The sequence below is a fragment of the Macrosteles quadrilineatus genome, unplaced genomic scaffold, assembly GCF_028750875.1.
Source record: "Macrosteles quadrilineatus isolate MER2022 unplaced genomic scaffold, UCM_ALF_1.0 Scaffold_17__1_contigs__length_3442018, whole genome shotgun sequence".
NCBI classification, from domain to species: domain Eukaryota; kingdom Metazoa; phylum Arthropoda; class Insecta; order Hemiptera; family Cicadellidae; genus Macrosteles; species Macrosteles quadrilineatus.
Window position 1 is genome coordinate 2828778 of NW_026542610.1, and position 26265 is coordinate 2855042.

General features: G+C 34.9%; 1 protein-coding gene across 1 annotated transcript in view; it reads left to right on the forward strand.

Moving 5' to 3' along the window:
• The window catches only part of LOC129005187 (regucalcin-like), a 40335-nt gene extending 14356 nt beyond the window's left edge, over positions 1-25979 (forward strand). The window contains exons 5-7 of the mRNA XM_054434018.1: positions 22398-22619; positions 23440-23579; positions 25663-25979. Of these exons, the coding sequence (XP_054289993.1) occupies positions 22398-22619; positions 23440-23579; positions 25663-25956 (656 nt within the window). The 3' untranslated portion in view covers positions 25957-25979. The remainder of the gene's footprint in view (positions 1-22397; positions 22620-23439; positions 23580-25662) is intronic.
• Positions 25980-26265: the final 286 nt, after the last annotated feature.

The window sequence follows — 26265 nt, forward strand, 5'->3', positions numbered from 1 at the left end:
TTACAAAAAGACATGGTATGTGAAGAGTTTCTTATTTAACATTTTAAAAGTAAGATGAACATTTTAACTGGTCTGTCAGTCAGTATTCTAAGCCTACTCTGTTAAAACCTTTATTAAAACAGTATTGAGCTTAAGATTTTTATTTACGGTTAGTTAAAAGTTAAGCGCTTAAAATTCTTCCTTTTTTTGTATTGAGAAGTTAAAAGGTAATTAAAATTTTTTAATGATTTTTAAATAGGTACTGTATAGTTAATATTAACTGGAAACAACTAGTCTATACTAGAGTAACGAATTACAAAATACAATACAAAGGAAAAGGGCATTCCTATGAATGCTATTGAGCATTGATTATTTAATTTATTTGGGTTTTATGATGTATTACTAACCAAAGGAATACTTACTAACCAACCGCGATACCATTGACTTAATAACGGTCAACAGATGTTGGGTATCATGAGCTTAAAAGATCGCTAGACAAAGTTGCCCGAATCGCATGGATGGTAAAATAACTTCTGGCAATGTCTAGAGAGATTGTTATTTAGAACACATGAAATCCTTTCTATAACATAAATGTCGGCTAATCGTGTGATTCCAAGTACTTTCGCCTGATTTGAAACATATTTCCAAGCCCGTGCCAATATTACTTGTTTTTTGTTCGAAAAGGCCATTGCTGTGAGAATATCAGGTAAAACTAACATAGAAACTTGAAAAATACAAATTAACAATAAATTGGCAACATAATAAATATGGAGCATTACTGATATCGCAAGTAAAACAAAAAAGACTTAACTATACACACACCCTGTATAAGTAATCGCAATGGGAATATGCTGTATATGCTGTGTATGCTAAGATCTGTATAGTCCTTGCCTTATATAATTGACTAATGCTTATATTTGCTCCAAACAAAAAAAAATACCAAACCCTTCAAATATTTAAGTTGACGGGAGCGGGACCTACCACTTCTAAAGAACGCCACCGTGTCTGTCATCCCTATTCTCTTACTTAAGAACACCCCTAAAAACCTTCACCGAATAGGTAAGGAACTATCGTAAATATAACGACGAACTTATATAAATCAGTTTTAATTTACAATTCTCTGGACGTACATCACTGTGAGAACCGAAGCCTCGGGGAAAGTCCACGGGTGCGGGACTTGCCACTAGGGCGGTCAATATCTTCAAAAGAACGCCACTGCGTCTGCTTTCCCTAACTTAACAACACCCTTATAAGCCCTAAATGAATAGAGACTATCATAAATATGACAAGCACCTTTTACAACTTCTTTCCATTTCCAATCAACCTGACCTGTCCTTCATCGGCGTGAGAACGAAAGTATTGGGGAAGTCCAGGGAGGCCTAGCACTGCGTAGATGAAAGAGAAGCCGCGTTGGATGACCTTGCCACCCCTTCGCATACCTTCATCAGCAATATCTCATAGTGACTTTTTACAACGCAATTTTTGTTGTCAATTTGTCTGATCTGAACAATTTAAATATTTCAAAATTAACTAAGCGAATAGCTGATTATAATTGATTATTTTTATTGGCATTTGTGTAGCCACAATATCCGGATTAAGCGTAGTAAACGAACATCAACCAGAACGTGTTTGATTGATGCGAGCGAGCTCATCTTGAAAATGAAAGAGCATTTGACATTAAACCACAATAGGACCACATGGTATATTGGATTAAAATTTGCACTGGTTATCAGTGTTCGTTGACTTTGGAAATAAGTCAAACGTCACAGTTGTGACGTAATTTTCCTGGCGGACGACAAGTGGGAAATTACGCCACCGGTAATAAAACGAAGATCCCAGGATTCGCCCTAGTCTGGTCGAGGGGAGTTTCCCAGGAGTCGATAGTGATTCGGATAGCCTAAATTTGATAGCCCTGGTTGTCAGAGCTCGAGACGAACGTTACGGGTTACTAAACACTCCACTAGGAATCACCACTCTAGCCTAGGGCTTGTGGGGAAATTAATAATTTTGACTTGACTCTGTGGGCAAATATCTAAATGACACACTACTAGCTAACTTAACGAATCAACAAGTAAGCTAGGTAGTCACTCCGCTTACCTACGGAGTTAAGTTGTCAACCTGAAACAAACAAGGTTAGAACAAGAATAGGCCTAACCTAGTCTAACTCCCACAGAGTCCGAATTTACTAAAATGATAAGAAAACAAGTTATCCTAAGTGGTCCAGGTGAGGAACGAAAAAAAAAACGAAACTAAAAAGGTGAAACTGCTCCTTGAGCCAAAAACGAAAAACTAAAACTTTAACTTCCTCACGTGTTCAACTTAGACCAACTTCGACAGAACTTGTCCAGCAGACACCTGTCTGCTGGAACAGACTTTGGTACGTTTGGGGAACTTTAAAAAAAGGGTTTTAAGAATTAAAAAAGAAAGTCCCAAGACGGATTATGAAACGTAATTGAAAATATATTTCACCAACTGCAGTACTTTACTCAAATTGTTGGTTAAGGCGTATGACGAGGTCTGCGAATCAGGCCTAGCCTATGAACTTCGACAAAGTTCTGCCGAAAGAAAAACCTAAGTTGTCTAAGTTTTACACAACTTACCAAACGAAGTAATACTACTGTAAAACACTTTTAGCGCACTCGATGCACCACGAACTTAATGTAGGCTAACTTTTAAGCTACGAACGAAAAAACAAAAACTCTTCAAATCGAAGCCGAAAAGACGAATTATTAGCGAATGCCTCAACAAAAGCCGGGAATACGAATGAACCAAACTTCACAAAACTTCTTCTTACTTCACCTTCGTCTCAGAATCGAGACGAAAGTTAAAACGATTCCTGATTGGTCAACGAGTTACCGAAACAAAAAAAAAACTGGCAGCGAAGGCAGGCGCATGGCAGCTTTAACAGGCTTACAGCCGCGCACCGCTCAAAGGTGACCCCGCTGCTCATCTTCTCTCCCGTAGCCCGGCCTCAGACGCAGTCGAACAGCCAAACAACCAAACTGACACCAACGTCGTCTGCGGTCTTGGTATTTAAGGTTAGGTACGATGTCAGTTTAGTGTCGCGACTAGGCTTACTCAACAGCTTATATTTAGCTGTTTAATGTTCGTGGTCTAGATCGTTATATTTTTACCCCCCTACCCGTTTGACTCGTTACACAGTGTCTCATGCTATTCAGCAAACATTCCACATAATTAGTTCCACTATTCGATCAACTTGAAATGCTTACATTTCTTAATAACGCTGCCATTGATTTTTATCGTATTAGCTTATCTAATGGCATAGTAAATACAACCCAAGGCTTCACCTGCGGTGAAGCTGCCATAAATATTTTACAGTACATAAGAAATAAACAGAGTATTACAATCATGACAATAATCATCCGTAGTGGCTTAGCCAAAAATGACAAAAGTAAGATATTATCATCATTGTGTCACGCACAGTTTAAATAGACACAGTTTAAATTTCGATCATAGTTAGTTGTAATAAACATTATGAATCGGCATATTTTGGGGTAGGAGTTAAGAATTTTATATTTGAATTTCAACACAAAAAATCTTTTAAAATCAATATTTGATTTTCTCCGTAATTTTCTCTCTACAGCTTAAACCATACATTTTCGAAAGTTTAAAAATACCATAATCGGATTCCTCACCTATTAAAACATACATTTTGACATACGGATCAATATATTTGTACAATCCGTTCCTTAATAAAAACCTATATATTTTCATATTCGTCGCGCGAAATATAAGAATTTGTATCGACCTTATGGCTACATTATCGATCATAGTTGTAATAAACATTATGAATCGGTATATTTTGGGGTAGGAGTTAAGAATTTTATTTTAGAATTTCAACACAAAAAATCGTTTAAATTATATATTTGATTTTCACCGTAATTTAATCTCTACAGCCTAAACCATACATTTTCGAAAGTTTAAAAATACCATAATCGGATTCCTCACCTATTAAAACATACATTTTGACATACGGATCATGGTATGTCCGATTCGTGGTTTAATTCGATTCGTTACAAATTATTCAATTAAAATGCAATCAAAAACTACTTTCGGCCAGATATTTGGTTGGAATGTGGAATATTAAAATTAAAATATAAATAATAAGACATCCCCCTAATCAAACGAATTTTCTCCGTGGCCAGAGAATCCTGAAAAGTGGAGTGATGGAGTGATGGAGTGATGATTGATAAACCTATCAACCATTAATGTTTACCCACAAACTCTGGGTTATAAACTGGAAAGCCATAATATGCTTTGAATAGGCTAAAGCAGCAACACCATGAAATAGGTTGGATAACTCTTGCAGCTATAAGATTTGGATAGCAATTTTCATTTTCTCTTTTTGAACAGCGTATATTATTTGCCTCTCCTGAATCATAAAAATAAACTTGACTTTAACTAATCGATTGTTAAATACATAAACACTAATTCCTTCACTTATGTCTAATATTGCGACTAAAATTCAGCAAAAAAACCTTTGTATACGTTTATCCGAGGAACTGGCAACATAACCTAGAAGTAAACAATCCATTTGTGTTTTGCCTAAATTAAAGTAGAGCGAGTAATTCAAAAGTTTACAATAAAAACATAAGGTCCGCCAAGATTTGGTATAATCTTACTACTTGAACTTATCATAGTCAAGGCATTATTATTGTTTGTACTAAGTTTTTTGAGATCGTCAGTGTCAGAAGTAAACATTTCTCGTATGCATTCATTTGATCTGACATTAGGCAAGTTTATTTTACCATCGTGACAACACTATGTGCTTCGTACATTTTTTCACTTCCAAAGTAAGTTGCATAGCAGAACTGGCAAATACTATTATTCATCTCACCAAGTGAATGTGTATCTCGATGGGTATCTGTTAGACCAGGCCTCTCTTTCTCTATTCTCCTTACACGCATAAGATACCTTATTATTAATTGTATCCTCCTCCCGTTTTCAATATTTCTTCTTTGAACTTCAGGCATTTTCCGTTCTTCCAACAAAACTGATTAACTTGGTCTTAACCTACTGAATATTAAAACATCCATATTTACTCCCAAAAGATAAAAGGTTTCTTTTTATAAACAGCTGTTTTTTGTTTTTAAATTTGTTCTGTGTATTTCTTATGGGGAAAACCCAACTTTTGAGAGGGTCTCGCGCCCTTAGGAGTATACATTTTAAAGTTCTAAAACCTTATTGCAAAACTACATATTGAGACGAATCTTTTGACACCTTAAACGTTGAAATTGGTCCACAAATAAGGGAGGAGTTGCGTTAACAAAATACGGCTTCACGTATTATATATATAGAAGATTCCTGACAACAGCTGGAGTTTCAAAACAATGTTTGTTACCCGTGTTAATCTTATGGAGAAATACGAAACTTTAAAGGGTCCCAGGGCCTCACTCTCTAATTATTTACCTAAAAAGAAAGTTTCCTGCACAACTTCAAGTTACGCTCTTTCCAATGACACCAAAAACATGTCAATCGGTTCAGTAGTTTCGGAGGAATAATTGTCACAAAAATCTTGCTTGCGTATTAAATAAGTACTAGTTAACCGCCCGTGCTCCGCTACGGGAATATTATCAACAATAAAAGACATAACAATTAACAAATACGTTTTACATTTGTATTTCATTTAGGGGCTGCTTAATTTTTTACATGAAATATATACCGTAACTGATAGTTGGTCTGTATAAACTGTTTTATGTTAACCAAACCGATATATTAGTTTAACCAAATTAATGTTTTACATTAATTCGAGTTTCATTTGAAAAATAAATAGTATACAACTGCGCAATGCTATAACCTAATAACCTACTCATGCTATGGAGATAATTTGTTCATGTATATTCCTATATTCGTTGTGTTTTGTTCATTTGTTTTACGGAATAAAGATAGACACTTACATGTAAATAGGCCTCTAACGCATCAGCAGTCGGTCGCATTTCACTTATCGTTGATCCCATTCTGTTTACGTCGTATATATAAAGTTGGGCATTCTTTGGTTCAATGTTAGAGGGTATTAACGGTCCAATCCGATGGTAAAAGGAGTCCCGCATCTTAAAATTATATAGACTACCAGAAAGGTGTTGATTCAAGTAAGACTTAGAACTCACCATTTCAAATGCAGAGTTGTATGATCTTATATTATTCAAATAGTTTTTTTTGTTTCTTTTGACCCTTAATACTTTATTAGGCTATTATAGTTGCTGTAGCCCCGACGATAAGATTTTCCGTGAATTCAAAATGTTAATAAAGGAGTTAATTTTACCTCCCCCTTGTGATAACATAAGGAGAATATATTTGTATCCCTGTTAGTCTGTCCTGACTCGAAGTTCATAGATTTGCAGTAGTAAAAATCCAATTTAATGACCCAATTCAAAAGAGTCGGTATTTTTTTGTAGGGACTTCCAGAGAACATTTAACACCATCACTGCTCTTTACTTTTTTTATGGTTCTCTACATGTTTTTCGTTCTGTATGTCTCTTTACGCACGGTTACCTTTTCTTTATCTTTTTGTACTATTCACACCCTGGGGTTAATGATAAAGTTTTATAAAGCTATAATGACCCCAGTCAACATTGCCATAAAACATCAAGTCACATACTTCTTCGCTAGAACCGAAATCGTAAGTCACAGTTTCTCAAGCACTAACTGTGACTTCCCTGTGTACTCGAAAAAAATAGTTAGGGTATAGTTAACTGATAAATTGTAGTTCCACGTATCCCAGCGTACTCGCCATCTCGATAAGGTATAATTTGGTACTGCTGAACGTCAAACACTGATCTTGAGTAAGATGCATTACCTACTACAAAATGTTTGCATGTTTCCCTCATTAGTAATTATCTGTACAACTTGCAAGTGGATTTCACTATGATTGTTCTGGTGGCTATGGAGAATAAATTATATTGATCCACACAATAAGTTTCCGTCCCCTACTATGGGTATTATTTCACATTTCATACTCAAACTTAAACTTAAACTCAATTACCATTTTCCTTTAGATCACACAGAAAAACTAAAACATTTCAAAAATAGAAAATTTTCACCAAAAACATACAAATAATGTTTGTTAAATATTTAGTAATTCAACTAAGGACATTTAATAAAATATTTATTTAATAACATATGAACTATATACAGTCAAATATAAACAATTAATCAAGTAGTATTAACATTCAAGTCAAGTTTTTAGTTCAGTTATTGAAAGGATACAACAGCTGATATGATGACATCACTGTCCAAAGTTCACTACAGCACTTCGTACTAGTCAGTTCAGTTTAGACTCACCTCTCTCACAGTACACAGTGCTTACCTTTTGGTTTAGTTCATATTAAATATTTTAATCTCTCTTTCTCTCTTACCGCTCCAAGTGCATTATTTCATCATTTCTCATTTAAATATGGATTCCAAATTTATAGTACCAAGTGTCAAGCTAGGATCCAAGAAGATATTTTGATTTAAAGTAGATGTGTTGTAAATTTTCGTGTACAGTCCAGAATATTCATGAGTAGTGAATTGCTTTCTTTTTATTAATGAAGAAGAGTTTTAATTTAAATCAGTGAAGAATTACATACTACACAACAATAGTCATTTCTCAACATCATCTTTCATCTGTGGTCCTTCGATTCTCGTCACTCTGGCCAGAGCCATCGCTTCTCTGCTCATCTTGTTCCTGTTCTACCAAAACCCTAATGGATCTTCAGTTTTAGGATCTAAAGGTATTTCTCACAATTTTACCTCTTAATACCATATTTAACATGGTCCTTCGAGCCGGATGTTTCCCAGCCTATGGAAAATAATCTACTGTGACTATTAAGTTTTGTATTTATTTGAACTGAATAAATTAATTGAATAAATCTGTCATCAACATTAAGTATCATTAACAAGAGGATTAAATATTTTTGATCACATTATTATCAATTTATTAAATTGTTGCAGTAATTTGTGAAATAACACATAAAGTTTTGTTGTCCCAGACAGAAAATTTTGTTCTCAGACTGTACTGTCTACAACTCCTGTATTTTCATGCATAGTTTGTCTATTCTCTATTGTGCATTATCGGGCTGCATCCTGTCTGCCCCCCTCTCTCCCCCCTGTAATGTGAAACAAGTTTCTCTCTTGTTGCTGAATATTCAGAAAATCATGGAAGTCATACCAACTTCACAGCTGATCAACACTAGCGCTGCTGATGGATAGAAATGAAAACTTAAATGTCATTATGCAAGACTTTGTTTATGTTTTCATAACCTCAATTGTTTGCTTACACTTTTAAATTAAAGTGACAGAAGAATGTTTATTAATACGGATTGAACATTTAATTACAGTTTGTGTTTGAAATAACATGTTTTATTGAATTTCAAATTTATTATCTGGAAATAATTGCAGGTAGATATTTTCTGGGACTTAAACTTTTTATAGGCCTATACTATGGCTGAATATTTCTCTCTGATTTCAAGTTGACTAATATTAATATTTAATACAATGAATCCTGGCTGTCTTTAAATAAGTTTTGCTCATTATAAACTTATTTTAATCTGCATTTATTTTTATTTTGGAATTTTATTGAATTTAAGACTTATTCAAAATGAGGTTCTCAACTTTTGTGAAGCAATCTGAGCTTGTGCTAGCCAGGCTTAAGTCAATTGAAGCAAAAGTGCTTGCTATCGAAAAGGAACCTATCACTCCTCAACTTATAACAAAGCTCACTCTTTTGGATTCCACCGCTACAGCCAAAAATAATGATTTTGACAAATTAGTGAATAAGTTGTTCGGCACTGTGCCTTTACCTGAGGAATTAGATGAAAGTGAAAATATCACTACAATTTCAACATTACAAGATGAAATAAGTGATCTCTATGTGTCTATTCACTCTTTGTGTGTGAACTTGATACCTTCCCCAAGCTCTAACCAGTCGAGCCAGCCAAACCTGGATGATTCCAATGCAGCTATCAGCCAAGTAGCTACAACTAAGGTTAGTGTACAGCTTCCTAAACTTCAACTTGGTACCTTCTCAGGTCAACATGAAAAGTGGATGGCGTTCAAAAATTTGTTTGAAAATACTATTCATAAAAATGATAGTATTCCTGGTGTTGAAAAAATGAGTTATTTGTTAAGCTGTCTTGAGGGAGAGGCACTTTCAGTTGTTAAAAACATCCCTATGACTAATGCTAATTATTTTATTGCATGGGAATCTCTACTTAAAAGGTATCAGAATACAAGATTACTAATCTCTCTTCATGTCAACAATGTGTTAGACTTACCAGTTCTTCACAATCCCTCAGTGAAGCAACTTAGAAGGTTTTTGTCTGTTTTAAATGAAAACATTGAAGCACTTAAAGCTCTAGATGAAGAAATTTCTCAGGAAAATTTAATTTTGACCTCTCACTTGTTAAGAAAATTTGATTCTGATTTTCGCCATCATTTTGAACAGAGTCGAAGTGATAACTCTGTAACTCCTAAGTTAGATGAGTTAACCAAATACATTGAGTCTCACTGTGTAAATCTTGAAGCAGCTAATCTTACTAATGTGGGATCATCTCTTAAGGGTACCTTAGGCCACCACACTCAAGTAAAACCCCCTCAGCGCTCAAATAAATCGGCGCTTATTGCAACTCCTCGCACTGTTTGTACATTTTGCGCAGGTGCAGATCACAAAATCTATCAATGCAAAGGTTTTCTTAAATTGACTTCACAAGAAATGTATAATTTTGTTAAAGGCAAAAATTTGTGCACCAACTGTCTTGGCGATAAGCATAAGGTAAAGGAATGCAATTCATGGCGTACATGTTCTACGTGTAAAAGAAAACATCACTCTCTTTTGCATTTTATGGATTCTGAAAATAATCCCTCTCCTAATGTGTCTAAAGGTAACACAGACAAACGAGCTCCAAGTTCTGACTCAAATAAAAATGAATCTGGTTTTGTTGGTTTGACAAATACAGAGAACACAGTTCTTCTTGCCACTGCTTTAATTGTGGTAAAATCAAGCGAAGGTAAGACCCTAGTTTGTAGGGGAGTTTTAGATTCTGCTGCTCAGTCTACCTTCATTACTCAAAGATGTGCTCAGTCTTTAGGGATTAAGCGCTCTCATGCTAATAAAACGCTTATTAATGGCATCTCGTCTGCTCAGGTGAAAACAAAAGGGTTAACTCATGTCACTCTCCAGTCCCTTAGTGGATATGTATTGGCAAGCTCTCACCCTGTCTTCATTTTGGATAATATCACTCCAGATTTACCTCGAGCTAAGATCACTCCTGAAGTTCGCTCACAGATGCAACATTTAATGTTAGCCGATCCTACTTTTGATAAACCCGCTCCTATTGATGTTCTAATTGGAGCTGACCTTTTTGCCTCCTCTGTGAAAGGCCAGTTTTTGTCACTTGGTGAGAATATGCCTGTAGCAATTGACACCATTTTTGGATATGCGCTCTTAGGATCGACCCCTGTCGCCTCAACTTGCAAAAATTCATTTCATGGATTAGTCACACTCTTAACCACCAATAGTTTGGATCTTCACACCTCTATCCAACAGTTTTGGGCTGTAGAGGAACCCCCTCTTACAAGCAAGCAATCCTTAGCCGAAGAAAAATGTGAAAAACATTTTGTATCTACGCACTCTCGCACTCCTGAAGGAAGATATATTGTCTCTTTGCCTTTCTCAGACGATCCGTCAACATTAGGCAACTCGAGCAAAATGGCAAAATCCCTATTCTGGTCTCTGGAGAATAAATTTCGTTCTAATCCTGATTTCAAGGAAACTTATGTTGATTTTATGAGAGATTACTTGTCTTCGGGACATATGACACTCTGTCAGTCACCACGTCTTAAAAATAATCCTCATTACTACCTTCCACATCATGGAATTTTTAAAGATGGAAAATTAAGGGTAGTATTCAACGCATCAGCACCTACATCAACATCTCTGTCTCTCAACAGTATTCTTCATCAAGGACCAAAACTCCACAACAACATATGTGACATCATTCTCAACTTTCGCCGACATGCGGTTGTTTTTTCATGCGACATCAAGCAGATGTTTCGACAAGTCCTTGTAAAGGAATCTGATCAGATATTTCAACTTATTTTCTGGAGAGAGAATGATAAAATGCCTCTTCAAATCTATTAACTAGCGACTGTCACTTATGGGCTCACATCATCGCCCTACTTGGCAAATCGTGTCATTCAACAACTCATTATTGATGAAGGAAAAAATCATCCTCTAGCCGCAACTGCTCTAAAGGATCAGATTTATGTCGATGACGCCCTATTGGGTAGTAATTGCGTAGAAAACGCTCTTTTGTTGAAAAATGATGTGGTTCAGTTACTCAAAAAAGGAGGTTTCGAGTTAAGAAAATGGTCTTCGAATAATCCATTACTCTTACAGTCGATCCCTGAAGATCACAAAGAAAAACCTATTGGTTTTCGAGCTCCCGAACAACCAGTTCATAGTGTTTTAGGACTTAAATGGATTCCTAATGAAGATGTTTTTTCTTATTCTGTAGGAACTCAAAATATTAAGGAAACTCCTACAAAAAGAATTGTTTTAAGTGTGATATCACAGATCTATGACCCGTCAGGATGGTTAACTCCTGTAACCTTCTGGTCCAAATCCTTCATGCAATACTTATGGACACTTGGTCTCGATTGGGATGAACCCCTAGACGACAGCGTTATATCAGTTTGGAACAAGTTCGCCAATGAACTTCCATATATTGAAATGCTCAAGATACCTCGCTACGTGGGACTTTCTTCAGCTAAAGATATTCAGCTACATGCTTTTTCTGATGCAAGTGAAGCAGGATATTGTAGTTGTGTTTACCTGAGAGTTGTAAATTCACAAGGAATTATATCGACTTATCTTCTGATAGCGAAGTCAAGAGTCGCACCTCTGAAGCGTATTTCCATACCTCGCTTGGAGCTCTGCGGAGCACACCTGATGTCTAAGCTCCTAAATTACTGTATACAACTTCTCTCACCTCACTGCAAGATTAGTTCATACACAGCTTGGTGCGATTCCACAATCGTGCTTTCATGGATTGGCATGCCCTCTTATCGACTCAAGGTTTATGTGTCAAATCGAGTTGCAGAAATACAGGAAAACATCCCACCTTCATTTTGGCAACATATTTCATCACTAGAAAATCCAGCGGATGTTGGGTCAAGGGGTACCGCCCCACAAGATTTGATTAACCACACACTTTGGTGGAATGGACCTGTCTGGTTGTGTAACTCTGAAGAAAATTGGCCAAAGTCTGTCTGTAAATCTTTACCTGAAGAGTCTATCCCTGCAACTAAGATTCTCACAGTTAACACTCTCTCTGCTGTTCCGGATGAACCATTTTCTCTCCTCACTCGCTTCTCATCTTGGACAACACTACTTCATGTTTCCGCATACCTGCTGCGCTTCATTCATAACACCAGAAATAAAGTTAAACAAATTGGGAATTTAACTTCTCAGGAGATAAAAGAGGCTCATAACCTGATTTGTAAATTGGTTCAACGAGAATATTTTTCTGAAGAAATCTCATGTTTGAAATCCAATAAACCTTGCTCTGTACGCATTAGACGCCTAGCTCCTTATCTGGATAAAGATGGCCTCATTCGAGTAGGGGGAAGAATAAACAAGGCTGATATCTCTGAAGATCACAAACACCCCGTCTTGCTACCTAAAGGTCATAGGTTAGTTGATATTTTGATTGACCACCATCATGTCTTATATTTGCACTCTGGTCCAACTCTAACTCAGTCTATGCTGGCAAACAAGTACTGGATTCTCAGTGCTAGAAGCTTAATAAGATCTAGGATCTTTAAATGCATAAAATGTTTCAGATGTAAACCTCCTCATTCTCCTCCACTCATGGGGGAATTACCTATGAATCGAGTTACACCTTCAAGGCCATTTTCCATATCTGGTGTAGATTATGCAGGACACTTCTTTGTGAAGCAACATCTACTAAGACGAGTTCAACCTATCAAGGTTTATATTTGTATATTTATTTGCTTCTCTACTAAGGCGGTACACATAGAAGTAGTAACCGACCTAACAGCGGATGCCTATTTAGCCGCTCTTACCAGATTTGTCTCCAGACGAGGAATCGTTTCAGATATTCACTGTGACAATGCTACAAATTTCACAGGTGCATCCAAAAAACTCAGACGCAACTTTGAAAATTTAATCAAGGATTCCACAGTACAATGCTACGCTGAGAATTTCAATATTAAATTTCACTTCTTACCTCCACATGCACCTCATCAGGGAGGCCTTTGGGAGAGGGCCGTCAAAAGTGTGAAATTTCACCTAATAAGAGTCATTGGACAACAGACCCTGTCACTGGAAGAGTTTTCGACTTTAATCACCCGTATTGAAGGAATGATGAACTCTAGGCCTATAACTCCTCTTTCTTCTGATCCCTCGGACCTAGAAGCTTTGACGCCAGGTCATTTTTTAGTAGGTGGTCCTCTTATGACACCTCTTGAACCTGACTTGCGTAGCATTCCTATCAACCGATTAAAACGCTGGCAGTTAGTCCAACAGTTCAGTCAACATATCTGGGCTCGCTGGCAGAAAGAGTATCTGTACACTCTTCAAGAGAGAAATAAATGGGTCAACCCCAGGAAGAATATTGAAGTCAATGACTTGGTTGTCATTCATGAAGACAACTTGCCTCCACTCTCCTGGAAGCTTGGACGAGTTCTCTCCGTTTCACCTGGTACTGATGGAATAGTACGGGTCGTGCACCTGAAGACCGCAAGTGGACACCTCTCTCGTCCTGTGACAAAGGTGTCTGTCCTTCCTATGGAATAGTGAAGAGGAGTTACCACCCCCCTTTTTTATTGATTTTCTCATTTTTTGTGTTGTTTTCAGAACCCAGTGGTTCAGGGGGGGCCGGTATGTTAAATATTTAGTAATTCAACTAAGGACATTTAATAAAATATTTATTTAATAACATATGAACTATATACAGTCAAATATAAACAATTAATCAAGTAGTATTAACATTCAAGTCAAGTTTTTAGTTCAGTTATTGAAAGGATACAACAGCTGATATGATGACATCACTGTCCAAAGTTCACTACAGCACTTCGTACTAGTCAGTTCAGTTTAGACTCACCTCTCTCACAGTACACAGTGCTTACCTTTTGGTTTAGTTCATATTAAATATTTTAATCTCTCTTTCTCTCTTACCGCTCCAAGTGCATTATTTCATCATTTCTCATTTAAATATGGATTCCAAATTTATAGTACCAAGTGTCAAGCTAGGATCCAAGAAGATATTTTGATTTAAAGTAGATGTGTTGTAAATTTTCGTGTACAGTCCAGAATATTCATGAGTAGTGAATTGCTTTCTTTTTATTAATGAAGAAGAGTTTTAATTTAAATCAGTGAAGAATTACATACTACACAACAATAGTCATTTCTCAACATCATCTTTCATCTGTGGTCCTTCGATTCTCGTCACTCTGGCCAGAGCCATCGCTTCTCTGCTCATCTTGTTCCTGTTCTACCAAAACCCTAATGGATCTTCAGTTTTAGGATCTAAAGGTATTTCTCACAATTTTACCTCTTAATACCATATTTAACAATGTTCAAATACATTTATCTATACTATTATATAAAAATCTAATGGTGTCTGTCTGTATGTGTATTACTAATAGGTGCAAAAACTACTGAACCAACTGGGCTTAAGGTGTACAAAAATATAGCTACCATACCAAGGACCATTATAGAACTGTTCACATTTCGACACTGACCGTAGGCTTTGCCCCTTTGGCTTTAAACGTTCTGAGGTGAACATTTTAAAAGTAAATATTGATTGGTCTCCATGGCTGTGATGAGAACACTAACAATGTTTGTTTACATTTGCTTTGACATATAAATCTAAACAAAAAGAACTGCTAAACTGCATATTTCACAATTTCAGACAGCTGATACAAAGAAATTATTAAATATAATATTTTCCATAACTATGAGGTAGGTTTATTTTAATCTAACCGTTTATCATGGATTATTTAATCTAAAACTATGTCAATGATTATAGAAAAAAAATCTATAATCGTTGCTGTATCAACTCTGGCTCTGCTATGGATTTGTTAAAGTGTCTAAGTTATGAAAATAATGTTATTGATATGTTTTAATGGAAACAGTATGAAAATAACAATGTAGAGATGTTTTGAATGAATTTGGAGGCTACTTTAAATCAATTCTAACTGCTTAACATGTGTTAGATTATCTTAACATAACTTGCACATTACATTGTTTTTATATATATATATATATTTAGGTAAATTAAGTTATCGTGTTTTACCAAACCTATGCATAAATTAAACTAAAGAATATCATCAATAACTAAATTGTACGTCAATTTTAGTTTTCTAAAATCTGTTGTATATGTATAACTATATTTTATTTTATTTTAATTATCAAAATGGTAATACAACATACTCTTATTTTTTATCTTAGCATGGCTTTAAGTTCACATTTACTTTATTTGATACATTTATTATTAGTGTTTTGCCACAACACTGATTAAATTAAACCAAGGAAAATATCATAAAACTAAGCAGTACACAGTGTTCTTTTGTTTCTAAAATCAATGAAATATCTGTCACCATGCTTACTTAACGGTAAGTGTGAAAATGTAAAGGCAATGGACGATGGGACAGATTAAAAGAACTGGTTTGTATATTAAGTTGGTTTTTGATATTTTGTAGAGTAGAATCAGAGATGCAATGAAACATATACTGTATTTGCTATTAATTTTTTTTGTTCTTTGAAGCTTTGATAATCATATTAATCTGTCTGCTGTCTTTAACGCTAAATTATTTGTTTAAAACTTTTTATAGTACCCATAAATATAGTTTCTTTAATATTTAAAAAGACTGTATTGATAAGGCACAGCAATATTTCTAAAGTTTATAACAGCTGACTTAGTTTTGCTAATGATTTATTGTGAGTGAAGAAATATTGAAGATGGAAGGATTTTTGATTGAAAAAGAAGAGTGAAATTAAAACAAATGTTCATTTAAATTTAATAATTAGTATTTTTGCAACTTAAAAATTGAAATTTAAAATATCAATAATAATTTAAAAGATATGTAATTATATGAAGGGAGATGAAGGTAAATCATGTATGTCAAAGTTTTATTGAAGATTTGGTCAGTTTTTCTCAAATCAGCCTACACAAGGTTTAAAATTAATCAAAACCAAAATGGTGGTATCCACTACGTACCAGATTTAAAAGTCATAACTTAAATGTTTCTATTAAGGCCATAAAAGTTGAATTTTGTTTCTAAAAGGGTTGGTGGATGTGTAACTATTATATGCAACAGATTTAAAGATTAAAATGTTTCTATTCTGTGCCCTCTTCCCGTTGAAAAGCACGGGTACAACAGCTAGTAAATAATACATTGTGGCATAAAACACTTTTCCTTGATCAAAATCGTGTGTTTATAACTCCTAGATTAATAATTACATACTGAAAGTGAGGTTATAAAAATAATAACAAATGTCTGACAAACATCAAACAGCTGACGAATAATTTATAAACTGTGTTTATATTCTTCAATAAGAATTGTATTGACTCGACCTTTGAAGGGCTGTAGGTCGTAGCCCTTAGAAAAAACGTAAATTCTAAGGAAGTTCGGCAAATCTACACAATATCCCCTTTAATTTGAGACATAAATCTTGAAGATCGGTCCAGTAATTACTGAGAAAACAGTGTTACAACTGTGTATTAAATATATAGATAGATGTGACTGTGAACCCAATTTTGTACTAAACACACGCTGTTGTTTGATCTCGAGTAGCCGACCCAGTGTTAGCATCAAGAGGCCAAAAACTAGGAACGTAGCGCCAGCCACGTCCCTTTCACTTTCAGCAATTTTACAACCCTCGCCAACCCTACACATCCAAAGACAGAGAGAGAGAGGGAGAGAGACAGTAAAACAGCTGTCGAAGTCGATCGGGTCGACCTAGTCTCGGTCGTCAACTCGCTTTCTTTTTCTTCGCCTACAAGCGTTTGAATAGGGGCGCGGGAAAACTACTTGTGTGATGCGGCACGCGTAATACCGGAAAAGGCCTTCGGGTAGTTCTAGAGCGCCGCCAGAATTGGGTCGCTGGAGTCGCGTTTTAGTTGCCACTTTACTATTGAAGACTCTTAAGTGGCAAAAGAGTTTATGACGAAATATACCCCCACCGCAACAAACCTGCAGACTAAGCAAATTTCTATTTGCCTGATTGGATTTACACTAAAATGACTTTTTGAAAATATCACAGTTATTCCATATTTAAATAGAATAAGTTTAACAAGTACTTAGGTTTGCTGCAACAGGGAGGGTAAAAGTGTGTTTTTTTTTGTAAAACATAACATTTTATAAATAAATAAATGATTTTTTTCTAATTTAATGCAAATATTTTCATAAACAAGAAAACTACTACAGTTTACTTATTCCTTGGTGTGAGTGAGGGTATACATTCAACTCTAGAAAATACGCTGGTCAACGAACGACAAAGAGCCGCCGATGTCTAGAGTTTCCTTGGATGGGTGGCCGACCGACCGGTGGTCATAGGGTGACGACACAAAGGGTGGTAGGCGGTAATCCGTGTCTGCCAGTGAGTCAGTGTTACCGGTGTTACTTCAAAGATGAATTATTGCCCTCGGAGAATCCCGAGGTAGGCGCGGCGCCGCCAGCTCGACACTTGTTTCGGTCACTGGTCTTGGTTGATTGTTTCGTTTTCGTTTTACTATCTTTTGATACTTTTACATAAACGATATAGTCATGATATATTACTAATGAAAATTCAATAAGTACATTGCACACTATAAAAAAAAAACTTACATATAGGATAGTTCATGTAAACAGTTGTTACTTAAATCGTTTGGAACTCTGGCCACGTCTATATTCTTCATTAGAGTGAACTTAACTGCAGGCTATTCAATAGACTGTGAAAAAAAACTGTGAATGATTTTATGTACTTGGTTTTTTTTATAATTATAGCAAAAGCTACCAATATTTGTCATCCGCGTCATAATTCTTGAGCTAACTACTTCTGCAGTGATATACCTTACACGTCACAAAACTGTATTAACCCTAGATCCAGTACCTCTGCTCCAACTAGTATTATAACATTGCCGTCCAGGAATCTTTGAACATATAGTTTGACAATAATTGCATGGATAGTACAGCCGTTTCAACAAGGATTTATTTACTACTAGCTGTAACCCGCGGGCTTTGCCCCGTTTAACTTCTTAATTTTCAAGATTATCTCGTTCGCATGGCTCAATCACGTCCTGGTTGAAGTTTGTTCGCTACGCTCACTCACCTTTAGGTTGGAGCTCGTTCGCTGCGCTCACTTGCCTTCAGGTTAGCTCGTTCGCTACGCTAACTCGCCTCCAGGTTGAAGTTCGTTCGCTACGCTCACTCACCTTTTGGTTGCAAATTAGCTGTTGTCATAAATGTAAAAGAAATAATAGTGCTGCACCCTGTTGGTAATCCTTGTAACTTTAATGCTATTGAACATCATAGAACAGAACCAACTTGTTTAATTGAAACAGCTGTTGAGATTCAATAATTCCATTTCTCATAAGGTTAACATGGGAAACTCCAGAGCCACTGGGGCGGAGCCCGAAAGAATTTTTGAAATAAGAATATGCCTATATGTTAATCGGGAATGTGAGCTATCATCATGCCAAATTTTAGCCCAATCCGACCAGTATTTTTCGAGTTTACTTTTCCCATACACACATACAGCAACCACCTCTTTTTTATAATAGTATAGATAGATATGTTCTTAAAACTGAAATTAATTAGAAATACTATTAAAATAAATTAAATTAATTAATTTGATGTGAATTTAGCTTTAGTTAACAACACTCATACAAGTTCATAAACATAAACCAAATAAAATATTTTTACTAGAAACGATTTGCAGGGTCGTCCAGATGAACTTGGAAATAGTACCATAGATAAAAGGAGTAGACATACTCTGTCATACATACATGTCTATACTCCTTTTATCTATGATAGTTCATTAGAAAATCTGAATATACAGTAGTGCCGTGCATTTGAAGTACTTACTCAGAACACAGACTTACTTGAGGACAGTTACACAATAAAACGCAAAGATCCACGGAAGTAAAGACTACATTATTTAGTAAAAAAAAAACAAGGATGCGTCAGTTAGGGCCAGTTAGAAAATTGAAGTACACAGAATTGAATCACCATAGTATTGTCCACGCAACAACGTGAGAGGATAAAACATGTACTTCTTCAATTATAATTACATGTTTCTGTGTAAAACCGAAGACGTCTACAGACTTTACTAAGAAAAACTTCTCCCCGGTAACACAGGCAATGGGAATTCCTTCTAGACAAGGTTTTCAATAGGCCTACAACAAAATCATAAAACAAAAGATGTTTCTCAGGCTAAGTAGCACACTGTGCACTTCAGCAAATAAATAGTTTACCGAGATAACTATTGATAACCGAGACAGCAGTGTCATTTAAGGAGAAATAGTACAAACTAATGTCACCAAAAGTCTAAATTCATTCTTTATTTTATTTTTTTAAGAGAGGGAAAAATAGACAACAAAGCTTTAAATAACCGGTATTATCAATTTTTTATTTATCTCTCAATTGAATAAATGTAACGGTAGTTACCTCACAACTGTTAACAATAATTGACCCTCCTATTACATAAATATGTTAGTTAATTTAATATTCAAACTCGTGTACATGTTGCTCGAATTCGAGCAATTTCAAAGTATTACAGAATTTATTCCAAAACGAAAAAAAGTAATAATCAATGAGTTTAAAAGAGTCAACTCAAAGATCACCAGTGTGTAACTGCTGGAGATACTCACGATGTATATACAGTAATCAACATTTCCTGTAAATATCTTATCATATTTCATAAATTGGTATTGCTTTTTAATGTTTCTACAAATGTTTCCTGACTTATAGCTGCATAAGGTTGTCCATGTTTATCTCATTTATTGATAAACCTATGTATGGCACCACCCTTGTCGCCAGCAGTAGGTTTACAAATTTCAGTAATTTTTTGATCATATTAAGGACTTCCTGTTGTCTGTAACAATTTTATTTGTTCAATCGGCATCGGCGTATTTTTATTTATTTAGCTAAATAAAACATTTATTTCATTGAAGTAAACTAATATAGGCCTATTTATATTCACTGTACTGTGTATAACAAAATATCGATTGAGAAACAAACAATTACACGTAATAAGAACCTCGCTGGTCCGCTGCATTGTGATAGCTGAAAATCGTCGGAATGAAAACTGCCGCTACAAGATACAGAAGTTGGTACGCCTGCAGTGCCCTCCACAGCTGCGCGCGCCGCTGGCACTGCCGCTCAACACATCCCCACCTAAAAGACGAGCAAGTGGTAAGTCGGTCGGGAGGATTGACGACAAGTTGGTTTCTCGTATATAATAATTTAGATTTACAGGCCGGTCAACTGGACTGACGATGAAATAACTTGTCGACGTACTGGTTTTCAGTATTTATCTATTTAATTAAAAAAGACGGTCTAGTGGCAAGACGACCAAGTATCTTGTCGGTCAACTGGTGGCCCCCCCATGTAACCAGCTAGATATTCCGACAGTAAGATTATCAAAATCAACCAATAGCCACAAATTCCTCCAAATACTGCTCTTTAATAAGCTACCTGTATTGTTTCAAGAGCTTGGTTTTAATAAATTTAAAGACAGATTGGCTGATTGGCTTCTTGACAGAAGCTTTCATTCACTGGAAGATTTTTTTGGATGCCAAATGTCTAATATATAGTTTCAGTTTTTTAAAATCCTGTTTTAACTTATTTTTTTATCACTACAATATACCTAATTCATAGAACAATTTTATATATTTTGACGTTGTCTATTGTACTTTTGTATTTAACGACAATAAAGATATTCTTCTATTCTTCTTAAGTGAGGAAGTGCAATATTTAGTTTTAATTTTACGTTGAAGCAGCAGTTTTATTTTTCCTTTTTTTTCTTTCAATGGCAACTTAAGCCAACTTTCTTGTTGTAAACTCAGACCATGAGGGATCTAGGCTAGGCCTTTTTAGCCCTTGTTTGTTTTAGGCTCTCACGTGTAAACCTGTAGGTAAGCAGGGTGAACCTACTTAGTTTATTGCTCGTATGGATGTAGTTTAAGAGGTTATTACCTACAGAGTCACGTCAAAATTATCGGTCCCCCACAAACTTATCTGACTAGAGCGGTGACTATAAGTGTGGTGTCTAGGGACACTAGTTGTTCGGAGCTCTGATTAATCGAGACTATTAACTGAGGCTATTGTAATCACTATCGACTCCTGGAAAAACCCAGCAACCCGACTCGTGCGATTCCTGGGACTTCGTTGATTTGTTAAGGTGGCGGAATTTTCTGTGTTACCATACGAGTTTTTGCCGGCAGGAAATTTGCCTTACAGAATATTTGATCCAGATTCTTAAAAAACCATTATTAATTTCATTGTCTCAGGTGGGCGTGTTGAAAAGTTGGATTATATTCGGCAATGTCTAAACATGTAAACAAATTTAACAGCGGCTTTTGCCAGAAGTAGTAAAGAGATATCACTGTCCAAATTGCGTATTTTTTAGCGCGAGTTGTGTGCATAATAACGTCTTAAAATTGTTAACACTGACTTCCAAACACCCTGTATATTACAAAAATTATACCTACATAATAATATTTTATAGATTTTATACACACTAATTATAATTATACCTTGAATAAAATGTAATATCCTGCAAAATAAAACCGAGCTGATTAGAAATAACATTTTTAATAATATGTCTCATTATTCTCGAATGGGTAGTCAGTAAATTAATGTTTGCACCCCCTACAGTTTAAATCTCTTTACATAAGATTGATCATGACTTATTAAAGTTATAGGTCCTATACTAATTTTTAAACACACGCAATATATAAGAACGACCTAAAGCGTATCTGAAACAAAAAAGGCAACATTTAGCAGGTGATGAACTAAACGCTCATTTATAAGAATAATTTGCATTCTGGCAAATTATGCTAATGTTGGTTTAACTAGTGGGCAAAGGCAGTTTGCACTCGTGTTACATGTATATATTGTTCCTGCAGTTACTATGAATCATATAACGCTGATCGTGGTCGTAATATCTTTAAGTGTTGCCAACTTATTTTCAAGCGTACATGGATTACGTGCATAATAAAAGCACGCAGATTCTGTTGTTTTGTAAAAATACTGGTGTGCGCCAAAGTAAAAAACTGTGCGCCAAAGTAAAAACTGTGAGCCAAAGTAAAAACTGTGCACCAAAGTAAGGCTTTATGTACTATAATTTGTGCAAGGGAGCTTAATCTGTCGGGTGACTGTAGGAAAACTAATTTTAAACTTTCTTTTAGGTACAATCACACAAGATCCTAAAACAGAGCTGTTTCAATATAAAGCTGATTCTGGTGACATCTACAGTATTGACGTAGGTAAAGATTCCAAAATAAAGGTCATAAGAAAGCAGATAATTAACGGCTTTGAATGGAGTTTGGACAAGAAAAAGTTATACTATATAGATTCACACTATTCTGACAAGTATATTGTGTACCAGAGGGACTTCACAACGGACCCAGGTATGTAAAATATGTCTACTTGGCGTGGAAAACATAGTTTGTTAGCTGCATGGAAGTTAAAACACATTGAAACACTAACTTTCTCTCACAGCAAGGTTAAATAGATTGTATTTGACTTTGTTTAACAAAATAAAAAAACATTAACTTATTTATTGTTAGTGGCTTAGTAGCATGTTCACAGTATATGTATATCTGTCCATACTTTACTTTGAAACGTCCATTAAAGTTCATTAATGTCAATATTCAAGGTGTTATAGGATCTAGTTTTTTATTTAAAATTTTTACAATACGCTGAAAAAGTTTAATGTTTTTCCTAAGACAGTTTTTATTTACAAGCTGAATTTTTCTCATTTTGTAAGGGTAAATGGTACATACTAAGTTCTGAATTTACTGGTTAAGATCGGCGAACAAAAATATCTGCACCACCTTAAGTACAAACCTAGAGAAATCGCTACAACCGGTACCTGCTACTTCAACTTTAACTCATTTAATCCTCATCTTTGTAGGAATTATTTCGGTTGACTGGCATTTTCATACGCTTCATTGCTTTTTACAATATCTAGAGATACATTGTTGAAGCCGTAAACGATCAACTAACCTACCAGTTTACCCACCCTAAAGGACCCAGTTCAGTGCTGGTAGCAAAAGCGCAATTAACCTACCCCGTCTGTCACATTAATTGTAGATTACTAAGAAATACCTAATTACCCACATTAAACTGTCGCCCACCAGTGTTAAAAAAACAAAACAACCTTAAATTTCCATTTATTGGTTAATAATTGTTCAAACGGAATATTTAATAAGTTTCAATGTGTTTCAGCAAAAGAAACCGTTCTTTACAACATCTGGGCTAATGAGATAGGAGATGCCAGTTATAATACGCCTATAAAGATGCATGGCAATGGAATGGCAATCGACAATGAGGGACAACTGTGGGTCACAGTGTATGCACATCAAAAGGTAGCTTCTGGATGAATAATAAAGGTGTAAAGACGTGTTAACCTTGCTGATATTGTGATGGTTTCTTGGTTACATTCTGATTATTTTGTTTTAAATCTATTTCAAACTTAATTTTTAGAAAATTTCTCATAAAGGGAATATATATATATATATAATATATATATATATTTTATATATATTATATATATTATATATATATATTATATATATATATGTGTGTGTGTCTGTGTGTTTATTAGCACGATAACTCGAGCGAAAATGATCAAATTTTGGTATACACGTGTAAACCTACATTTTGTTCGAATGAGTTCGTGAACCAGCATGATCGGACCATTGGAAAATTGGTTTTTCTCATTTTTGACCCTAAAAACATAAATTTAGCGATTTCTTTCCAAACCATTTTTTTTTTAGCTTAAAAAACAAATAATTTAGTATATTGAAGTAATATTATGCGCATAATGGTTACGGAGAAAATTCCAAAAATCTGTAATTTAAAATTCCCATGTTATTATTATAGAGAATAAGTCAACTGTTGTACTTTGCTTGTTTATGAACATATTTTGACCAAATTATGAAAATGCATTCATTTCATACTAAACTATTAACATTTTATAATAAAACACCTTCTTACCCTCCCTGTTGCAGCAAACCTAAGTACTCCTTAAACTAATGCTATTTAAATAGGGAACAAATGTGATATTTTAAAGGAAAAATTTTAGTGTAAATCCAATTAGTCAAAATAATGGATATTCGTTTAGTCACAATTTTTTAGATTTGTTGCAGCGGGGGTATTTATTATTTTTGCAACGGGTTAACAACAAAGAAATATTAAAACTGTATATTTCATTCTCTGTACTCTAAAATCAATAATTAATTACCACAATCAAAGCATTCTTACTACTTTAAATAATATATATATATATATTTTTTTTATAATAAATATACTGCGTTAAACAAATTCTTAAATGGATTATAAGGCTAGGACATTATACAATAATACCCCCGCCGCAGCAAACCTGCCGACTAAGCGAATTTCCATTTGTCTGAATTGATTTTCAGTTAAATATATTTTAATAACATTAGGTTTAACGAGTACCTAGGTTTGCTGTTACAAGGAAACTAATAAAGTGTGTTTTTGAGTAAAATATTGATAGCTTAGTACAAAATAAATAAATTTGCCAAGTTTGATCAAAATATATCCATAAACAAGCGAACTACAACATTTGACAATATTCTCCATAAGAATAACATGGGAATTTTAAATTTACAATTTTTTTAATTTTCTCCGTTACTAATAATTGAACAAAAATACTTTTATATACCTAATTATTTGTTTTTTTAAGCTCTTTAAAAAGGTCTAAAGAGAAATCGGGAAATATTTTGTTTTGAGGGTCAAAAGTGAGAAAAACCAATTTTTACCCCATAAAACCCCCCGTAAAGCCCTGTTCCCATGGTCCGATTGTGCTGGTTCGCGAACTCATTCAAGTTTATCCCGCTTTACACCTTTAAACCAAATTTCATCAAGATCGGCCAAAAATTACTCAAGTTATCGCGTTCACGGACGTATATATATATATATAAGTCTATATATATATACATATATAAAAATTTGAACGAATGGTGTTTTTGGCCTCTGGGAACATCAAAATGAAAAAGTAAATCAGTCCCGGGTCTAGGTCTTACCGTGCCACCTACGGTAATAGCTACTTCCCTATAGGGAAATTCGCTAAAACATATCCAAACCCAAGACCTTGGTTTTGTTGGTGTATTGATGAATTACTAATAACAAGTAAAAAGTTAAAACACTAATGGATTTCAAATCATAACTAACTGTGGTCTCTTCCTTACACTCTATTCATATATTTTATAATATGTGTGAAGAGCACTGTAGTCCACTTAACAAAATACAATTAAAACTCTTTTATTTATTCGTGTATTAAGAAGTATTTTGTGATTTTGTAAATTCCACAGGTTATAATGCCACAACATGGTCTTTTGAAACTCATATGCAATTGTAAAACCTTATTATTCATAAACCTTGATTATTGATGTTGGATACTTTAATTATTTAATCATATTTCAGATTATTCGAATTGATCCATCTACTGGCACAAGAACGGCATCAATTCCTTTATACAATTCTAAGTGGCCAACATCTTTGTGTTTTGGTGGCGAAAATCTCGACATTCTTTTTGTATCAACTTCTCGTATTGATAATAACAGCAATGACAGGAGAACGTACCCAGAATCTGGATCTACTTACATGATTACTGGGCTCGGGGTGAAAGGAGCGGGACCCAGCAGACCCGTAAAAGTTACAAGACCTGATGATGCTGAGACTTCTAATCCCAACAAAAGAAGGCGTTTACATGGCTAACTCATTTGTAAATATTTCAAAAATGAAATAAATTACAATACGAAGACACTAATATTATATATGCTCCTTACAATTTTCCTACTCAATCTCTGATGAACATATGAATGTCACTATTAGTGTACACATGTGCTGGTAAGCACTACTGGCATTATGTTCAGTGAAAATACAGATGGGAAAAATTTTTGATTTTTAATTGGGTTGTAATAATTTACATGTTTTGTGTTAAATGAAGGGGACATTCTGGTCATATAACGTATGACCAAAATATATAAATAAATAACATACATATTATGTATGCTGTTTATGTAT